General features: G+C 44.2%; 1 protein-coding gene across 2 annotated transcripts in view; it reads left to right on the top strand.

The window, feature by feature from the left end:
- The window catches only part of mtus2b (microtubule associated tumor suppressor candidate 2b), a 65,416-nt gene that overhangs the window by 16,788 nt on the left and 29,476 nt on the right, over nt 1-19,152 (top strand). For both annotated transcript variants that reach the window (XM_035385095.1, XM_035385096.1), the window contains exons 2-4: nt 9,631-11,881; nt 12,288-12,543; nt 17,517-17,720. In XM_035385095.1, coding sequence (XP_035240986.1) covers nt 9,869-11,881; nt 12,288-12,543; nt 17,517-17,720 — 2,473 coding nt within the window. In that variant the 5' untranslated portion in view covers nt 9,631-9,868. The remainder of the gene's footprint in view (nt 1-9,630; nt 11,882-12,287; nt 12,544-17,516; nt 17,721-19,152) is intronic.

Here is a 19,152-nt window from a genome sequence, read left to right as displayed (position 1 = left end):
ACAAACACTCTAAGTGAGAAAAACGTATCGCCCGTCTCATTCTCTTTCCTGTTTTCACTCTCTGAAGTGGAGAGATGCAGGCTCAGGAGAAATTCTCTGATAGATCCAAATTGCACTCTCAGGCTGCAGATCCACAGACACTTCTTGCTCACTGGCACTAATTAATTTTGTCAAAAATATCTGAAGGAAAAGAGAAAAAGGGTCTATCTGAAAGAAATGGAACATCATCACCTCTCTCTCGCTCTCTTCTAATCTCCCCTTTCCCTCCTCTGTCTCTTTGTACTCACCTGAGATTGTGTAGCCAATGGCACATAGGGATCAAACACAATCCATGTTCAAGGAGAGGGCTCCCAAATGTTCTCCTCTAAGTAGCGCTATTGATTTTTCTATGCGCTGCACTGTAGATGCGGAAATGGGTGAGGTCGGTAATGGAGCGTTTGGGTAGAGCTTCTTTCTCCACCTTCAAAGACGTGTTTCAGAGTGCCAGCTCTCGCCATATCATTTCATCACAGTCTTTTTGCAGATGCTCTTAAGGCTAATTTATGCTTCGGAGACAAAGTGTCGCACGACATGTTGAGGGACAAAAATGATGCAACTTCGACAGTTTTGAGGTCAAGCTGACACTTTTAGAGGGTCGGCGACGGATGTTGTGTACCTGCTGATTTTTGTAAGGTTGCAGACGCTGTTATAAGTGTCACAGCTGTGATTGGATGGCTGAAACGAAGGCAAAAAGGTTGCCATGTCGACGTTGCTAGTGTACTACCTACTTGTTTTTATGAATGAAGATGGTTTTGCATAGCTAGCTAGCTAGCAAAATGGACGGGTTTGAGGAGAAGCTGGCCGAAGAGGTGAGGAAATATCCTCACATCTACGATTCTGCATCAAGTGCCGACTACCGAGACCATGAAACAACAAAGAAACGTTAGTGGCGCTGCCATTTTTCTCGGAATGTAAACAAACCTCTGCTGGGCTTGGCGTCTGGTTGCTATAGTAACAATGCACACTGTCGCTGAACTATAAGTGCAAAACGTCGTGCAACAAAGTTCTGTCGGCCGACACTTTGTTGTACGACACTTTGTCTCCGAAGCATAAATTAGCCTTTAAGTTCTTATCTGAAATGACAGACAGTAGTCGATAACATCAGTATACCTCGTCATGATTTTTGACCACTGATTTGGTGAACAATGAACCAAGCAGTTCTGTGAACTAGTTCTCACCTGACACCTAGTTTTCAGTTGTATCCATTTATCAGAGGATTTCACTGTCGAGGTCTCTCAGATCATGCTAATACAGAAAAGTTGAAAGAATAAAAAAATACAGATGGGTTTCCTGACATTGCAAACCAATGACCTTACCTTCAAGAATGGTCATTGAAATCTTAAAAACATATAGTTATAATTAGATATTGTTGCATGTTGTATTTTGATTATTATGAAAAATGTTGTAATTAAAGGAGAAGGTCAGGCAAAGTATACGGTAAAATGGAGGGAAAAGTTATTGCGCTGATGGGGACTGCTGTACCGCTGTGCATTTTAACTGAAACCAGGAAGCTGTGTCTGGAAGTAGGTCAGCTTGTTAGTTCTCTTGTGAATATGAGATGAGCATTTGAGGAGCGTAGGGAATTGGGAGAGATGGCATTTAAAAGCATGTTGCTACAGGACAGCGAAGGATTTGGGCGAATGTATTGTGCCTAGGATTTGCAAATCAGGCTAGTCAGGCCGATTTTGCTGATGTGTGTGCCATTTATGTCCAGATAAATCCTTTCCTTGGAGTTCACTTTTAAAGGTCTATTGGATTCTTCCTGAAAATGTAAAATCCACAGGCAGAAATTGGATGTAAGACAACAGTTAGAAACTATACTTCTGTGTAACTTTATAATGAACAATCTTAGGTTCCATTTTTTTTTTTTTAAAGAAGGTAAACAACGGTGCCAAGTTGAAATTGCCCAAGCAGGTTAACAATGTCGTCAGAGCCACCAATAGGCTTTCTGGCACCACTTGTGCAGTTGCATAATTTTCTCTTGACCTAGTTTAGCTGTTGTGTATTAACCTGCTTTGGGAGTGCTTTTCTGGTCGAATGCAAAAATCTGAGATATGCACTGTATACAGACTGTGGTAGGTAATTACAGATAACCAATATATTTCAGGTTTCGTGCCTTGAGTTCAGTGTGCACTTATCAGAATTTCGAGATGGCAGTGCAGGGATCAATTTTCAGTTTTGGGTTTCAGAAATTATCACGTTCAGGATGATGCCTCATGATGCATTATGTCATGCTTCTTTGAAAATGGAAATGAGTTCGAGAAAAGGACCATAATTTCATTAAATGTAATTTATAGTGTTATTGTTCATTGACAGTTTTTCGGAGGCTGTTGTTGTTAACAATTCTCATTTTGTTATCAAATGAAAAAAGAAATACTAATCTAGCTGCCTTTTATTATCCTGCAGGATAGCTAAATAAGAGTGTTGGGAACATGCTTCCCTACTCCTCAAGTTAATAGTATCATCAACAGAACATCACTACAAATTAAATGCATTACAGTCACCCAAGATATTTAGAGGTTATTTTTAGCAGTCTAATTGGAGATTGCCACTTTACAAGTGACCAGTCTTTGCCAGCAACCTGTTTTGTTTAATTGTATAGACAGAACTCTTTCGGGCATCTAATTATGTGTATTAATTAATTAAAAAAATTCTCTCAAGTATTAGCACAGAAGGCCTGTGGAATGTTGTACATGACTGACAGGTCCTGTTACTGTCTATTAGTCACGCCCCCGAACAGATCCGTGACCCGTGATTGGCCACCTGTCAGAGTGAATAATTGTGGTTCAGCAGCTCCCGGCTCCTGACAGCTGGAGAAGGTAGCGTAATTAACTTTGTGTTTTGCCAAATTATGGCCGAGCGTGATGTGTTCGGCTCTCCAGCTCCGTTCTGTCGAAGCAGTGGGGGGTGTTGATGGAAAATTTAAGGACAGCGGTCGAGAGTTTTGAAAACGGTCAGACTGTTGAGTCGTTGCCGGTGCGAGATGGTAAACAGCCAATCAGGAAACTGTTGTCCTTGCCTGAGAATTCTGCCGTCTCATCACAGCACAGACCTTTAGATGGCTGCCAGAACCTCGGACTCGAAAGAGAGGAAGATGTTGTTTCTCTATTTTCTTTTTTTTTTCTCAAAAGTGTTGAGCAACATCTCCTAAATGAGAACTCTTAGTTTGCTATTTCACAGAGTCAGCCAGCAATGATAATTTGTTCTTTGGAACAGGGCTGACTCTGCAGTTTCCCTCCCTCTGTGGAAATGCGCAATTTTCGAACACTTGCTCACTCAGTAGAACAAGCAAAATCAAGCCTGCACCAGGGGCCTCCCTGGGTTCAGGATATGGGGCAGCATCAATAACGTGTCATGAATTAGATGATTAGTAATGTTTATTTATTAAGCATTTGATTTTTAGCAGGAAAAAACATAGTTCTTCAAACATATGTGAAGGAAACCATTGTGTGGGGTAAGAAAGAAAAAAGAAAGCTGGAAGAACAGATCTCTTGATTACAATGCACTGGCATTGGCGCATATCACAAAATTTCTGCAAATGCTAGTGCATCACATTGATGTGTAGTGATGTTAACGTCGGTCAGAACTGTACTGAACTATTTATTTTAAATGGTTCTGTTTCAGTGACCGTGAGTCCAAACTTACTGCTCACTAAAGTCACCTGTTATGCCATAAATCAAATTATGAAATGTAACTCCATTCTGAAGGAATCATATGCGAAAAAAAATTGAAAATAAAAGCACTAGGTCTGCACCAGAGAACAGATCAGACAATAACAATTTTTTTTTTCCCATTAAAACAGAGGTGTGGAACCTTAGTTGTAAACACAGGAACACACCATGGAGGAAACAGACTCACTGCCTGCAGATAGAGTTCCTACCCAGTACTTCACACTGCTTTCTGTGTGAATTAGAAAAGATAATCTATTTTTTTTATTATCTCTGGCAATCTACTACGAATACAAGTCTGAACTCACAGATAAAAGGTGGCTGAGTAGAGAGAAACTGAGAAAAATCATGAAAGAGACAGAGAGAGAGAGATAAAGATGATGGATGAAATAAAGAGGCCAGTGTTTCCTCTTTTTCAGTCTCTATACTATTTTGGACAGGAAGGTTAATTTGTCCCAGCGAGCTGAAAAGGTATCTGCGATGCTCCCACCCTGACTGAATATTTTGAGATAGCAGAGCAGTTCTTCTCAGCATACATCTCCTCTCCCCTCTATTTTACCACCCAGTCTCTAAATATAACTCTCTCCGTGAAGCCTGTCCATTCACAGGCACCAGTTCTGATATGGTCACTGAGACTTTCATTATGGTGGCAAAGTTGTTTCAGTATACAGGGGGTGACATAGCTCAGGAGGTAAGACCGATTGTCTGGCAGTCGGAGGGTTGCCGGTTCAAACCCCGCCCTGGGCGTGTCGAAGTGTCCTTGAGCAAGACACCTAACCCCTAACCCCTAACTGCTCTGGTGAATGAGAGGCATCAATTGTAAAGCGCTTTGGATAAAAGCGCTATATAAATGCAGTCCATTTACCATACAGTCGTGTTAAAATTACAGTGCAGAAATCAACAAGAGCTCTCAATTATGCATATAAGCATTTGGTCATAAAAAAGAAGAACATTGCAGATGACATAAAACAATTTCTGTGCTGCAGATCATTTCACAACAAATTAGATGGGATGCGTTGTTCATTCTTGAATACTTCCGAAAATAAACCACCATACAAAATGGCCACTAAATCTTGAGGATCTGTCTTGACCCTTGATGGGCCAGTGTAGATCAGGGGACTGATTCTGGACTGAAGGTTTTTTGTTAGAATCACCTTTGAATTAATATTTCAGACGCAAAACATAATGTGAAGTGAGTCAGTGGTGCTTACATAGACTGATTAGATGCTGAGTAGCAATGACAACCAGCATAAAACCCCTGCAGTGCACCAGGAACAAGATTGAGGACAGTTTGGTCATCAAGCCCACCTGTGGTCTATTTAAACCAAATACCTCTTCGTGCTCAGCTTGCATATTAGGGTCTAATCTCATGATTAGGTCAGTCTGATAAGAAAAAAAAATCTAAAAGTTGGGTTCCTTGTCCTCCTATCTCCCTGTCATCCTCTCCCCATGTCTCCAAAGCAAATAGAAGCCAGGAGTATTGGTGTTTTCGGGACTAGACCGCGCAGGCCCATGCGGTGGTTTTTTAAACCGCGGGGGCTGGTCCTAATCAACCGCCCTGTCACACTCTGGCTAAGAAGGAACCAGGCTAACTGGCGGCATGTCCCCGGAGGTCAGCGGAGAGTTCATAAGGCTGACGGGGGCTGAGTCCACCGCCACTGGAGCCTGTCAGGGGAAATCAAGCCCACTGTGCGGGCTGTCTGACCGGTCATGTTTAGCGTACCGTACACCGAATCCCTGGCACCGGTGTGGGCGCAAGGGCTGCATACAACGAAGAGGCTGTTTGCTTCTTTCCCCCTTTCGCTTCACAAGTAAATATCACTCAGCAAGCCCTGTGGTATGACGTGAGGGTTCATGACTGAATGAACACATTCTAGCTTTAAAATGTCAGAATTGTGATAGTTTTAATGATTATCTGATGCCATAAAAGGGCAGCAGACTGAAGTGACCCGTGTTTGAGATTCTGTCGTCTGTGTGCGTCAGAAAGTAATTTGCATCTCAGAGAGCAGGTGAATTGCAGTTCCTGTTAGCCAGTTGTCCTACTCAGTGCTGACAGAATGCTCTGCACAGGCAGGACTACAGTGTTTAATTCCTGTGAGCACAAAATACTGCCTGTGACTGCATATAAATCCTCTGCAACTGTCTGGTTGTGTTGCAAAATTTGGTTGTGGTTATGCTTCTGCAGTTCCCTGGGATTAGAAGAAAGGATTCAGTTCAAAACAAAAGCCTTCTGTATGTTTATTTTAGATTGTAATACCTGGCTGCTGCTCACAGTGGAGATGTAGTTCATTCATTCTAACAGCCGTTTATGTGAAGCGTTTGAGGTGCTACCATTAGCATCTAGTTTCTATTGTATGTTATGAAATCATTTATTTTCCACAATGGTACGTACGTGTGCAACCTTTTTTTGACAAGTTCCATGAAAACAGTAAATTGAATTCAGAGTATAACAATAGATCTTGAAAACCAGTACTCTATACCGCAACTAAAGCTCATGTATTTGTGCCTATACCGATTTTTACAAGCAGAGTTAAGATTTTTTTGTGCCAGATCTATATATTTTTTTCTGAACTTCCACAAAAACTGAAAAAAATTCTGGCCGTGATATAGCCTACAAACACTGTTGCCAACTTTGTTGGTGACTTTGTTGCTAGATTTAGATTTGACTTTCAAAGAAGAGCCTAGCGACAAATCAAGCAACTTTCTGAGCAGTGTCAGAAAAACACTGCTCATTGGGTCTATACAACTGGGACACATATATCTTCTTTATATAGGTTCTATATATGAGCAAATCAGACAGATGTATGTGTTTCCATGACATTTGTAGATTAACCTCTGTCATCATACAATCAGTTACAGTCATCATCACCAAATCACCCTGAACCCTCAATGCTATATCATTACAGATTGCCTCATCCTGTTCATTCTCGCTCATGCTTTTTCCTAACTTATTAATTTCCAGTAATTACCTCACTTATAAACACTACCCTTCCACTGATTTCTTTCTCCTCTCCCTGGAGCCATTTCCTTTGAATTAATTAATTACTTATTCATGGACCATCACATAAGCATACTACCATAACACCATACTATTATGTGGATGTAGATTCTAGGCCATTTTATAAATGTGTAAATCATGTGATACTATCTTGTATGTACTGTATCCTTAGGCTCATAAACATTAAAGAATACTGTACAGATAATATAGCTTGTAAATAGGCTGATGCACTGCACTACACTGATGAAAGACTACAGTGACTGATATGCACTAAAAATAACACACCTTATTATATATAAAATAACAAATCCCATAATATATGAAATAACACACCTTGGAAGATATGAAATAAAATAAAACAATGTGGTTAATCTCCCTCCTTCATATATCGTGTTTTATGACATTATAAATATGCTACTTGTGTATGACATCTTCAAACAACTTCTAGCAAGTTTTTGAGAAAGCGTCAGCTACTTTCCATGAGAAAAAATTGACAACACTGTATACAAAGCTGACCATTGCCTTGTACGCAAAAACAGAAAGACAGCTAATAAAAAACAAACTATTTGTAGAATGTTAATGACACTGTATGTGTCAGACAATGAATCTGTAAAGAAATGACAATAATAATCATGTTCAGTCACTACACAGCAAAAAGACATTTGAAATGAAACAGAAATATTTAATCTACTTTGCATTCCCAGACACAAATGACATGTTTCTACATTCAAACTTAACCAACATGACGGAGAAGCTGTTCTTCCCGGCCACAGTGTGTGGATGAGTATTATATCTATGGTGTGAGGCTGGGAATAGAGTGCGGGTGATGCATTGTGGGACAGATATTGGGATGCTCAGCTTCTCTGTTTTATCTGGACCATTTTTTTATGGGGGGTGTTCGGTATTCAGGGACTCAGTAAAGCAGCTCTGGCTGGGGTGGAGCAACCTGGTCTTAAAATGAAATATGTATGCTCTGTTCACACAGCAAGACTGGTTTCAGAAGACTGTGCATGTCTTACATCATGCTTGTGCTCATTCATTGTTGAGAGCAAGCCCAAGAAAAAAATTCATTGCATTGGTTGCGCTGTGCATAACTGTTGCATACGACAATAAAACTGAACTTGACCTTGATTTAGGTCTCTTAGCTTTGTTAGTTTATGACCTGTGTTCAGCATTGGAAAGGCTTTGTTCTGTCTTGCCCCTTGTGTGAACAGTGTACTGATTTAGTCTTTGAGGAAGCTAGGTGTGGTTTGTTGTAATTAATCATCTCTAATCTATTGTACTTAACAGCATTTTTCTGTGGGCTGAAAAAATCAGGTATTGATGCACCCTCTCGGTGTGTAAATGATTTGGATCCAGCTGTCAAACAAACAAATCCTTAGCAGCTGTGATCGATCAGCACAAACATAGCACACGCAGACCCATTTGATCATTTGCGCTGTGAGACTCTTGAAGATGATGGCTTCCTACGGTGATGTGACACTCTGCTTAAGAGCACTGAAGAAAGGGGGGTCCCGTCAGATTCAAGGCCAACGTGCCATGACAACACAAAAAGCTGCCTTCAAAACCATTTCATGTCGTACAATACAAATAAATTATTCTATTAGTTTCTTTATCCCTCTCTCTTTATCCTTCATCCTTGATTATTTATTCTCTCTCTCTCTCTCTCTCTCGGCTGCAGTTTGTATTCTTCCAATATAATACGCATGGATCATCATTTTTAATGATTGCTTTCCTTAATCTTTTTTAAATTTATAATTAAAGAGAGGAGAAGCTTCCTCGTAGTGAAAACAATTAAAACTAGATTTCAATTTCCATTATAACTGTATTCTGGCATTTAGCATCTGATCAGATAAATGAGAACAATCTGCATTGCACGATTTAGCCAGTCAGGAATAAATAAAAAAATGCTGGCGCACAGCTTAAGGATATCTAGAGAAGATTGATTTTGCCCAGCCACTCGCTGTGTTTCCCCAGCTTCCTACCATCTTTCCCCAGCTTCCTAACGTCTGAAGAGACAGGCTGCACATGTGGACCTCCAGGCCTATGACACAACAGTCCTTATAGAAGCTGTGCTGGGGTGGGGGAAAAAAGCATCACCAATCAGTAGAAAGGGTGGAAAATGTATGATGTTTCCTGTGGTTAAAGATGTTTTATTTTCCCCATGGCAATATGTTGGACTGAGGGATGAGTTTCTCTCCCTGGGGGGATGGTGGCTTGTGATTCATCGTTGGTCCCTGTGGTTCAAATTACACTCTTTTTATTTGAGATGAAGAGAATCTTTCATTTGCTTCCTCCTCCTTTGAAAGAGGAGTCAGGGCAACAGGAAGGAATGCTGTGAACATTCTCAATCATGATGTAGAAATCTTTTTCTTCTTCTTCTCCAGTGCACTGATAGCAGCAGTAACCTAGATTTCTAGACCAGGGGGTCACAGATATAAAAGAAGAGCTTAACACTTCTTTGAGGTACATAGCTAATGTTTAGTTTTCAGTTTTGGTGGTAAGTACAAAGCATGATGAAGAGATGGATTTGTACCAAGATTTACAGACAGAAATATACAATCCAGTTTGAGATTTTCTGTGTGAAAGCGCATTCAACCTGTTTGAAGCAGAGATACACTGCTGACACAAAGTAATGCTGTGTGCACCTTTCCTGCCACTCAAATCATGGTCCCTGAGGGCAAAGAGCTGCTGGTTTTCCACCTTCCCTTTACCTGAGGATCGAGTGTGAAGACTGGCCAATCGGTAGCAGTAATTGAGTAAATGGGAGTAAATGAAACCAGGGTTGGACTTGGATTTGATGACCACTTATGAGTACCTGTGATCTGGACTATAATTCTGAAAGAAATAATATGGTTACTTATTAAAAAATGGTTTATGACATGAAAAAATACCATTATTAAGTTTTGCTCCTTTTCTTTGCAGGTGCGGACTGTCTTGATGCTCTTCCTCCCAGGGTCTGCAGCCTCCTTTCCTTTCATAAGCCAGTGATGTCATGTGATAAGGACCTCCCTGAGAGAACGATGTGAAGTTAGATTCCGGGCTCATATCTTAAGGCTGAAATAGTGGTAAGACGTATCCCACCCCGCCTCCAAGGATAAAGGCTTCTTTTCATGGGTTTGAGGGTGACAGAGACCCTCTGAGAGCCTGTGAACTTCAGGACATGAGTTCCCAGGGGCAGCCTGGTGGGCCAGTCCACCCTGGCTGCCATGACAACCAGGGCGAGATCAAGAATAACAACAAGCAGAGTCTGTGTGTTCCCGAGGTAGACGCCGACACCAACGCCAATGAGATCCAGGACGTGGGCGGGACGGGGGACGTGGGAGCGCCACCCCCTCTGGTGTCCCAGAGCGAGGAGCAGGACAAGGTCATAATCTGGGGGACAGACTCTCAGTGCGACGACCCGGACCTGGAGGAGTTTGAGATGCTGGAGTGCCAGGAGCTTGAGGCCTACCTGGTGGAGGAGGAGGAGGAGGAGGAGGAGGAGTACGGGAGAGGGGCAGAGTCAGTGTCTGGAGGTGGGCGGTTTCTGGATGAGCGGCCCATGCCTCATAGCTCTGCCCCCACAATGGCAATGACGACAAATAAAGATGAAAGCTACGAGGACGTGGGGAGGGAGGTGAGACGAGGAGGGCAGGACCCAGAGTCCACTGTCTCATTGTCGGCGAAGAGCCAGGAGAGAGCCGCGCGCCTCACCAAGGCCGAGTTCAGCTCGGAGAACGACGTCTTCGTCTCCTGCCTCTCCACCATGTCCAGCCTGGGCGGCAGTCTGGCCAGTGCTCTAGACAGCACAGGCCGGGCCAAAATGGCCGATCCCTGCCCCGCCCCATCCGCTCCATCTCGGACTATCTCTGAGGACTTTACCCTGGCCTCCCAGTCCGTCCCCAACGTTTCGGTGAGGTGCAGCGTTCTTCAGGATAACGAAGGCCCCCTGGGTAATTCTGGAAGAAGCGCCTCCCAGTCCAGCAGCATCGACGTGAATCTGAACTCGGCTGTATTGCCACGGGAACTCGGAAGCTCAGAAGCGCGATCGGGACAGGTGGAACCAAGGATGAGGAGAAGCCCATCGCTGGATGGGTTGGGTTCACTGACTAACGGAGCGGGGAAATGCCAGAGCCATGCAGAGCGGAGTGACCACAAAGGATACCCTCAGATGACTGCGGAAGACCACGAGGAGGTCCACAAACGGGGGGAGGAGACACAGGGAGGCCTGGGAAACAAGCCCCACCCCTGCCCTCCGGACACCGTGAGGCCGATGGCCAGCTCAGAGAGTGTGCGGCCAAACGTGGAGACTCAGGGCTCCAGGGCTTCCCCTACTCCAGGAGTGGGTTCGCAGAAGCCCGGTCCCAAGACGAGCGGGAAACCCTCCCAGGACACAGAGACGCCTGACGTGAACAGTAACCCCGTGAAGGCAGACCCCAGGGGAGGTCCTGGGGAGCCCAGGCCCCTGAGGAAGCAGGGCTCCTTCGAGCAAGGCCGCAGTTCCAGCCCCTCCTCCCTGGAGAAGAGGAACCAGCTGGCCAGGAAGCCCTGGGGGAGTCCCACGCGGGCTGTCACCCCCCCATCCCCAAAGACCTCAGGGTCACCGAGGAGGAGAGGCCCATCGTCCCCCGCTAAGACCGCCACCGCCACTAGAACCCCCCATCCGGAGTGCCCTGATGTTCCTCAAGGTGGCAGCGGTGTCTCCAAATCTCTTGGGAAGGTGTGTCCCAGCAGCGGCATCCCCAAACCAATCCTCCAGCACCCCCCAAAGCCAACGGACAAAGTTGAGCCAGACAACAGGAGCACAAGATCGCCCCCACCTCACTACCCACCCAAACCCAAAAACGTGCGCCCCAAAATCATCACCTACATACGCAAGAGCCCTCAGGTGAAGCCCCATGCCCCCGACGCCCCTTACGAGATCGCCACACTCCCTTCCAGGCTATCGCCGTACCCCAGCCCAATGGCCAGCAAAGACCCCAAAACTGGGGGGCATCACCCCAAAGCTGCCCCAGCGCTCAGCGCGGCTAACCTGCTGTACGATAAGTACCGGCAGGAGATGCAGAAAGCCTGCTACTACGCCCCAGCGCTGATGGTGTCTGGCATCAAAGCCCACAGTCACGCTGTACCCCACAATCTGAGCGGGAAGTCAGAGAGCTTTTACGGGGAACTCACCGACAAGTACCTGCAGGAGGTGAGGGGTGTGTTTGTGAATGTGTGCGTACGTGTATGTGAGTCCTTGCAACCAGTAGATAGAACACTGCAATTCTAAAGTCATCAGGTTGGCCTTGTGGTGTGAGGGAAGAAAATGTGAAGATTTACCATTTAATTCCCTCTCATGCAGGTATCCTCCTCTCAATATCTGTATAAATACAAATGCATGTGAGACATCTGTCATATAAATCTATAACTTCATATTCCCCCCAAGTACGCAATTATGTTTTTAGGTCTGTAAGCTTGTTCAAAAGTCGATAGCCTTTCTGTCCCAAGAAGCCCATGCAATTGATTTTCTACTTGAACTCCAGGGCTTTAAGTACACATTTTGTAGGGAAGATTCCTTTTTCCAGCATTGCTTTTGAGTGCATTTTTCTCACTTTCAGATGGGTAGAGGAGGTGCAGTCGCACTTGGGGTCCCCGGACGGGACGACCCCACGGGCCCGCCAATGGGCCCCCACGAGGCCGCGGGTCTGTTCCGCTCCCCCCGGGTTCTGAGGCCTCAGCTGGGACTGGGCGCGGTCACCAGGCTGCCCTCAGCCAAGAACAGGATGCTCGTGACAGGTCAGAGGTCAGCCATGACCTTCAGCCACCCAACTCCGATGGCCAGTCCACCTCTTCAGTGCTACCAGGACCCCTCAGGTATGTGAGTCATACAGCAGCCGGTTCATGTGCTTAAAAGGTACAGCTGACTCAGACAAGAGCTATAGGCTCCACCCTTCCTTGAATAAAAATTGTGCCATGCCAATGGCACAACAAGCCTAGGCTCCATAGACTTTGTACAGACTTACTACTATATTTTTAGATCACTTTACTCATCTGCCTAGCAAGCATCCATGTCCAGAGTGACGTGGCTTGCATTTTTAAAGACTCACAGATTCATACTGTAGGATATTTTAACTGAAGCTATTAGTTTGTTACTCATGGGTACAGCAGCAATGTCTCTCTGGGCATTTGAACCTGCAACCTCCATTTTCTATACTAGCATAAGATCGAAAAAAGAAGAAGTCTTCTCTTTGTGCGTGTTTGCCCTCTGCTCTCTGCAAATCCTGGTGGAGCTAATTTGAATGAGATAAGAGGACCCGATGAAAATTCTGGGAATTGAATGTGGGTTGGCGAAAGGGAAGAGGCCTTTGCGTGTGCAGCGGGGTTATTCTGCTCCAGAAACGTCAGAGAAACCTCCAGCATGTGAAGCACATGGGCACCGCGCTCCATTTTAGCCACCTCTTGCATTTTTTAACACATTTTCCAGCGATCTGCTGTATCGCTTCAGGTTAGGAAGGCTGCTGCTAAACTCCCGTTCCCAAACTAATCTGGCAAGCTGAGGAGCTCAGAGAGGGACAAACTTCATCTTCGCTCACCGCAAATTTTAAAGGAAACGGACTGTCCCATTTGACCCCATATGATTGATTTTCATTGGGGAGGGAAAGGGATGGAGGGTCCGGTTATGGAGGGTCCAGGGAGGACTTAGTGGTCATTATTATTCAAGTATCACCCGTATACCCATTTTTCTGTTATCATACCCCCCCCTCCCCATCCTCAGGTAAGTAAGCCTCTGCTATTACCATGATCTACAGTGTAATTATTTCTGCTAATGCACACATGTATTACACTTGGCTTTGGACACCTGTGGCCTTTTTAACTCTTTGTGGAGTAGGTTCGCTAGAATGTTTTTGGAAAGTCAGTGTTCTAGAATTCCATTGCTTTCAGTTACCAGTAGTGATTGTGACATCGGCATTATATCGTTCAGTTAAGAACATTCTAATCACACATTCGTGGTCTCACACCTTAAAGGGATATTTCACTTTGGTAATACATGTAATTCTGTGGAGCTTACCCCATTATATTTGCGTAGCGTGAATACTACCAACATCAGATGTCCCTGTTGACCATTAACGGCAACACCGTTCCTCTTGGTTTTCCGGTTCCCATGCAATCCGATTCATTTTCAGGACCTCGCTGAAATGAATCATTTTAAAACACACACTAAGTACGGAGCATAATAGGTTGATGAAAGAGAGTACTTTACTTGGGTTGTACCAAAGTGTAATATCCCTTTAAAGGATTAAGACAATAGTACTTCACACTGAAGTAAATCGAAGCACTCATTCTGTCTTGTGCTTGTGCCCTGATGAAACTGTTTTATAAATGCATGCACTGGATCCCCACAACATGAGTAAGTATGTGCCATTTTCTGTCCAATGTCTGAAGAATAATTTTTTGTTTGGGAGACCTATTTGACATTGTCTGCCTGCTGTACACTTAACCCCCTTTCTCCGTCCCCAGAAGTGGTAGAGGGAGTGTAATTTGGTCCTGTGGGTGTTGCTTGAGATGTGAGACTAGGGCACTGTTAGACCCAGTTGTCTTTACATGACAGGAAATGGCACAGAGTTGGAACAGACCCTCTGTTGCTGGACCCTGTAGTCCAGGGGTGCGCAGTTCCATTCCTGCTGGGCCATTGGGTATGCGGGCTTCCATTGTCACCAATTACATTGGCCAAATGAGTTATTATCTGAATACACATATGCTGGTGTCACCGGAGCTTAGACCACAATACGCTGTTTCATTTTGGGACACAGGAACAGCCTTCAGCCATCAATCATGAACTTATCAAGAAACGTAGCTAAAATATCAATTATTGATTGATTTGGCTGATTACATAATTAAGAGCAGAAGTTGGCATGGGATCCAGAAACCGATAGGGTCCTCCTTGCCCACCTTTGTGGTAATCCATTTGATAAAACCATTTATCCATTGATAAATCAGTATGCTATTGTACCCCATAAAAATAGGCCGATGTTGTTTACAGACTGCAGTAAAGATTAGAAGTTCAGCCATTTACATAATGAATACTAAAAAAAGTTTGAATGTGCTTCATGTAGAATTAGGGATTTAATGTCAGAGTGGTTTCTGTTTTTAGCCTGAAGGGGGAAAAAAAGCCTGTTTCACACTTTGAAGTCTCCCCCCCCCCCCCCCCCCCCCCCCCCCCCCCCCCCCTCTCGGTAAACAGATTATATGTTTGCCTCATGTTGGGGAAGAAAAATTCAATTTCTTAAAATGCCAAAAACCCCGCATACACAGTGCAATGCTAACAATCTGTTATTTCATCAAGATAAAGCAGAGGCCTGTGACTGAATCTCCTGAAATCGAATGTTTATTGAATTCCCCATTGGAATTTAAAAAGGGGAATGATTTCTAATGGCCGTGACAATATATACTGGCCAGTTTTTTTGTCCCCCCCCCTCCCCCCCCCACTGGATTGTAATTTCAGTAGAGGCTCAGGTGGTGAGGGTGTTGGGGAGGCAGTGAGATTGTGCTGGCTGACGGGAAGGCAATTGCACAGGATCAATCTGCCACACCAGGGGATACTTTCAACAGCAGTGGACTGCTGCTGATGGTTCTGCACATTCAAAGGGACAAATGAGTGGAAATGTACTTCTTTCCAACACATTTTAATGTGAATTTTAATGTGGACTCCTGTTACAATAGGCATGAGTAGTTTAGTACACGATCACCGCTGTGCTTCAGAGGGACTTTATGGAGCCCTTTGCCAATGAGAACTTAAAAGGAGGCACAACATGGGTAAGAGAGGAGTAGAGACAGTTACATACCAAGAGCTTTGAGTTCAGCCAAGCACGACGGACTCTTTTTCCAATGAAACCCTTAAATTCTCGGTCAGCCTGTTCTGAATTATGCTGTTGTGCGTTTGTTCTTTTTAAAAATAAAAAAAAAGGTACCACTGACACCACCTTTTCAGGGGTGTTGTAACACAAGCAGGGGATAGGCATGTTTGGAGCCTGGATGAAGGTCATGATCATGGTTTCTTGTTTCAGCACCCTCTTGGTTATCAGTAAAGCCTCTCTCAGGGTTTGCCATTCGACCTTTAATTTTTGTGACATTTTATTAAGATTATAATTCCATATTTGAACATGTATAGGGGTAAGTTACAGAACATCCACTTCTTCCTTAAGGGGGGTCACAGGCTGGGAAAGTTTGGGGAACTCTGGGGTAAAAAGTAATTTTATGATAATACATCTGTACTACAGCACAGCTGAAGTGTAGTAAAGTTTTCAGCTTTAGTACCACACTAAGAGAGTTTGGAAATGTACTCTATAAGAGTGAAATGTACTCTGTCAGAGTTGGTTTTATGCTGAGTGTTTGACACTGTCGTGTGGCTCTGTCCAGCTTCCCTGCTTTCTCAAGGGCACTGTGCCTTAGTGTGTCACACAGGGAGCTGTCCCTTCAGCACCACAATGCAGAAAAACCTGCACACTAACAGCACTGCCTCTGCTAGACACGGACCTGCTTTAGGCACTGACCTGTGTTTGGCACAGAACTGTGTTACCTGTATTTGCCACATAACTGTGTCAGGCTGTGTTGACCACAGAACTGTGTTACCTGTATTTGCCACATAACTGTGTCAGGCTGTGTTGACCACAGAACTGTGTTACCTGTATTTGCCACATAACTGTCAGGCTGTGTTAACCACAGAACTGTGTTAGGCACAGTCTACTGAGTGGTAAATCCATCACACAGTTGGCATTCACACGCCCATATAACCTGATCTTCTGAAATAAAATATTGCCTGTTTATTGCTAGACCTAGCAATTTGAAAATTGTTTAACATTTTGTTATTTATTTACTGATATTTTTCTCTTTTTTAGTGAGTGAGCTTTACTGTTTAGATGTGCCAGCTGTTACTATTCGTGCTGAGGATCTTTTGTGTTTTTCAGTCATTTATAATTGTGCACTATGTCATACTCAGGTTTGTAATTAGAGATTGGTTATGCAATTTGTGAGACAGCCAGAGAGCTGAATGTACCAAAAGAGGAGGGTTCTTTCCATGGATCTGTAGATTATAGCAATTCCCTAGGGCAACAGTAGATGTGTTAGCAACACATTCACATTGTGAAAATGCTATGATATTACATGGCGCATGTATGTGTCAGAAATGCTCAAAGGAGACACAGGCCCTTTATTTCAGTGTGAGAAATATGCAGCTTTTGGGCTCCTGTGTTTATTCTCACTTATTTTAATATACGAGTGGAACAGCCTCCAAAGCATTACTGTCTCCTGCAATATGAATATCAGTTTGAATATATTCCCAACGTGGAAAACCACCTCTTCAGACTGCATCTTGGTTGCATCAAAACAGACTCATCTCTCCCTTTCTCCCCTTGCAATATCCCTGATTTTGTACTATCAGAGTTAGTCATAGCTTTTATCAAATTAATATTTCCCCTTTGTAATGGCATTTGCGCGTATATGCTTTATATTTATTTTTGCAGTGACACTTTGTTTTGTGTTACTGTCTATTGCCATATTTTTTTTGGCATTCATATAACATATTATATGCAATGTATTGTGTGTCACTGAATGAGAAGTCTTCTAATAAATGTAAAAAGATGTGTAAAGTATGACTTTTTATAATGATGATGATTATGATGGTAAAATTAATAACAACAACAACAACAACAACAATAATAATAATAATAATAATTGCAATTATTATTATCATTGTTGTTTTTGTTATTATTATTATTATTATTATTACCTGTATGCCTGGGTGCAGATGGAGTCCCTGTCTAATCAGTGTCCCGTTTCCCTCGTTGCAGACCAGGGCAGGATGGGCTCAGAGACGGGCCCCCGATCGATCCTCCCTAAACCGGGGCAGTCAGGGCTGCGCCCCCCCGGGTACTCCCGCCTGCCCGCCGCCCGCCTGGCCGCTTTCGGCTTCGTCCGCAGCGCCAGCGTCTCGTCCGTGTCCAGCAACCAGTCCCACGACAGCGGCCACAGCGACCCCTGCAGGCCTACGCAGCGTAAGTGCATCCGGTGACCGCACGCAAGACACGCCCCTTTAACGCCCTGAGAGGGGTCACTGGGGTGACAGGGGTTCCGGAGTTTAAGACGTCAAGATTTCAAGTTTTGGGGCGGCACGGTGGTGCAGTGGTCACAGTAAGAAGGTCCTGGGTTTGAATCCTGGCCTGGGCCTGTCTGTGTGGAGTTCTCCCTGTGTCCGCGTGGGTTTTTTTCCGGATATTTCGGTTAACTCCGACAGTCCAAAGACATGCAGGTTAGGCTAACTGGAGATAGGTGTGTGAGTGAATGGTGAGTGAATTATGTGTTTGCCCTGCGATACATTGGCAGCCTGTCCAGGGTGTATTCCTGCCTCTCACCCAATCCTTGCTGGGATAGGCTCCAGCACCCCCCGTGACCCTGCACAGGATAAGTGTGGGTATAGATAATGAATGGATGGATGGAAGACGGTTTAGAATATAACATTGGTGAAGATAAATGCAATACTCATTTTCAATTTCATAAGTGCTGATGGGAGAAACAGGGATTTAATGTCTTCAGCTAGGAGTGTATCTAGACAACTATGCTTCAGTTCAAATTCTGAAGCACATATGTGATTGTGTTGTACTGCTTGTGTTAGAAAGGGATATGCCACTTGAGTTGGTCAGTTGTCTTGCCTCAGAGATACAACATCTGTTTGCATCTGTTGTTATGACAGGAGATGTTTTCAAAATCCTAGATTTGTCATCCAGTTGTAAATACAGGGTGTAAATGGACTTTGTCTAGTTATGCAAACCAATATCTATGTAATTCAGCAGATGGGGTCTTTGTGTCTTAAAAATTACTGGTTGATTTACAAGCTCTGGCGAACAGCTCAGTGAATCAGCTCCGCCATATAATTTACTACTGCCATTAATACTTAACAGTGGTGATGTCAGGATAAAGTGGAGAGCTTTTTGGTTTATGATTATTGTCATGGTTGAATCCGATTACAGCCCATTTAGTCAGATCTATCTGTCTATCTATCTGTTTTTCTCTTTGTCTATCAAATTTGCAAAGGTATTGATGTGTGTGTGTGTGTGTGTGTGTGTGTGTGTGTGTGTGCGGCTGTGTGTGTGTGTGTGTGTGTGTGTGTGTGCGGGTGTGTGTGTGTGTGTGTGTGAGTGTGTGTGTGTGTGTGTGTGTGTGTGTGTGAGTGTGTGTGTGTGTGTGTGTGCGGGTGTGTGTGTGTGTGTGTGTGTGTGTGTGCGGGTGTGTGTGTGTGTGTGTGTGTGTGTGCGGGTGTGTGCGGGTGTGTGAGTGTGTGTGTGCGGGTGTGTGTGTGTGTGTGTGTGTGTGTGTGTGCGGGTGTGTGTGTGTGTGTGTGTGTGTGTGTGCGTGTGCGGGTGTGTGTGTGTGTGTGTGTGTGTGTGTGCATGCGCACATATTTGCAGTGTGCATTTGCATATCAGAGCT

Source organism: Anguilla anguilla, chromosome 12 (genome assembly GCF_013347855.1).
Source record: "Anguilla anguilla isolate fAngAng1 chromosome 12, fAngAng1.pri, whole genome shotgun sequence".
Taxonomy (NCBI): Eukaryota; Metazoa; Chordata; class Actinopteri; order Anguilliformes; family Anguillidae; genus Anguilla; species Anguilla anguilla.
Note: the sequence above shows the minus strand (reverse complement) of the source record. Positions and strands in the feature narration are given on the sequence as shown.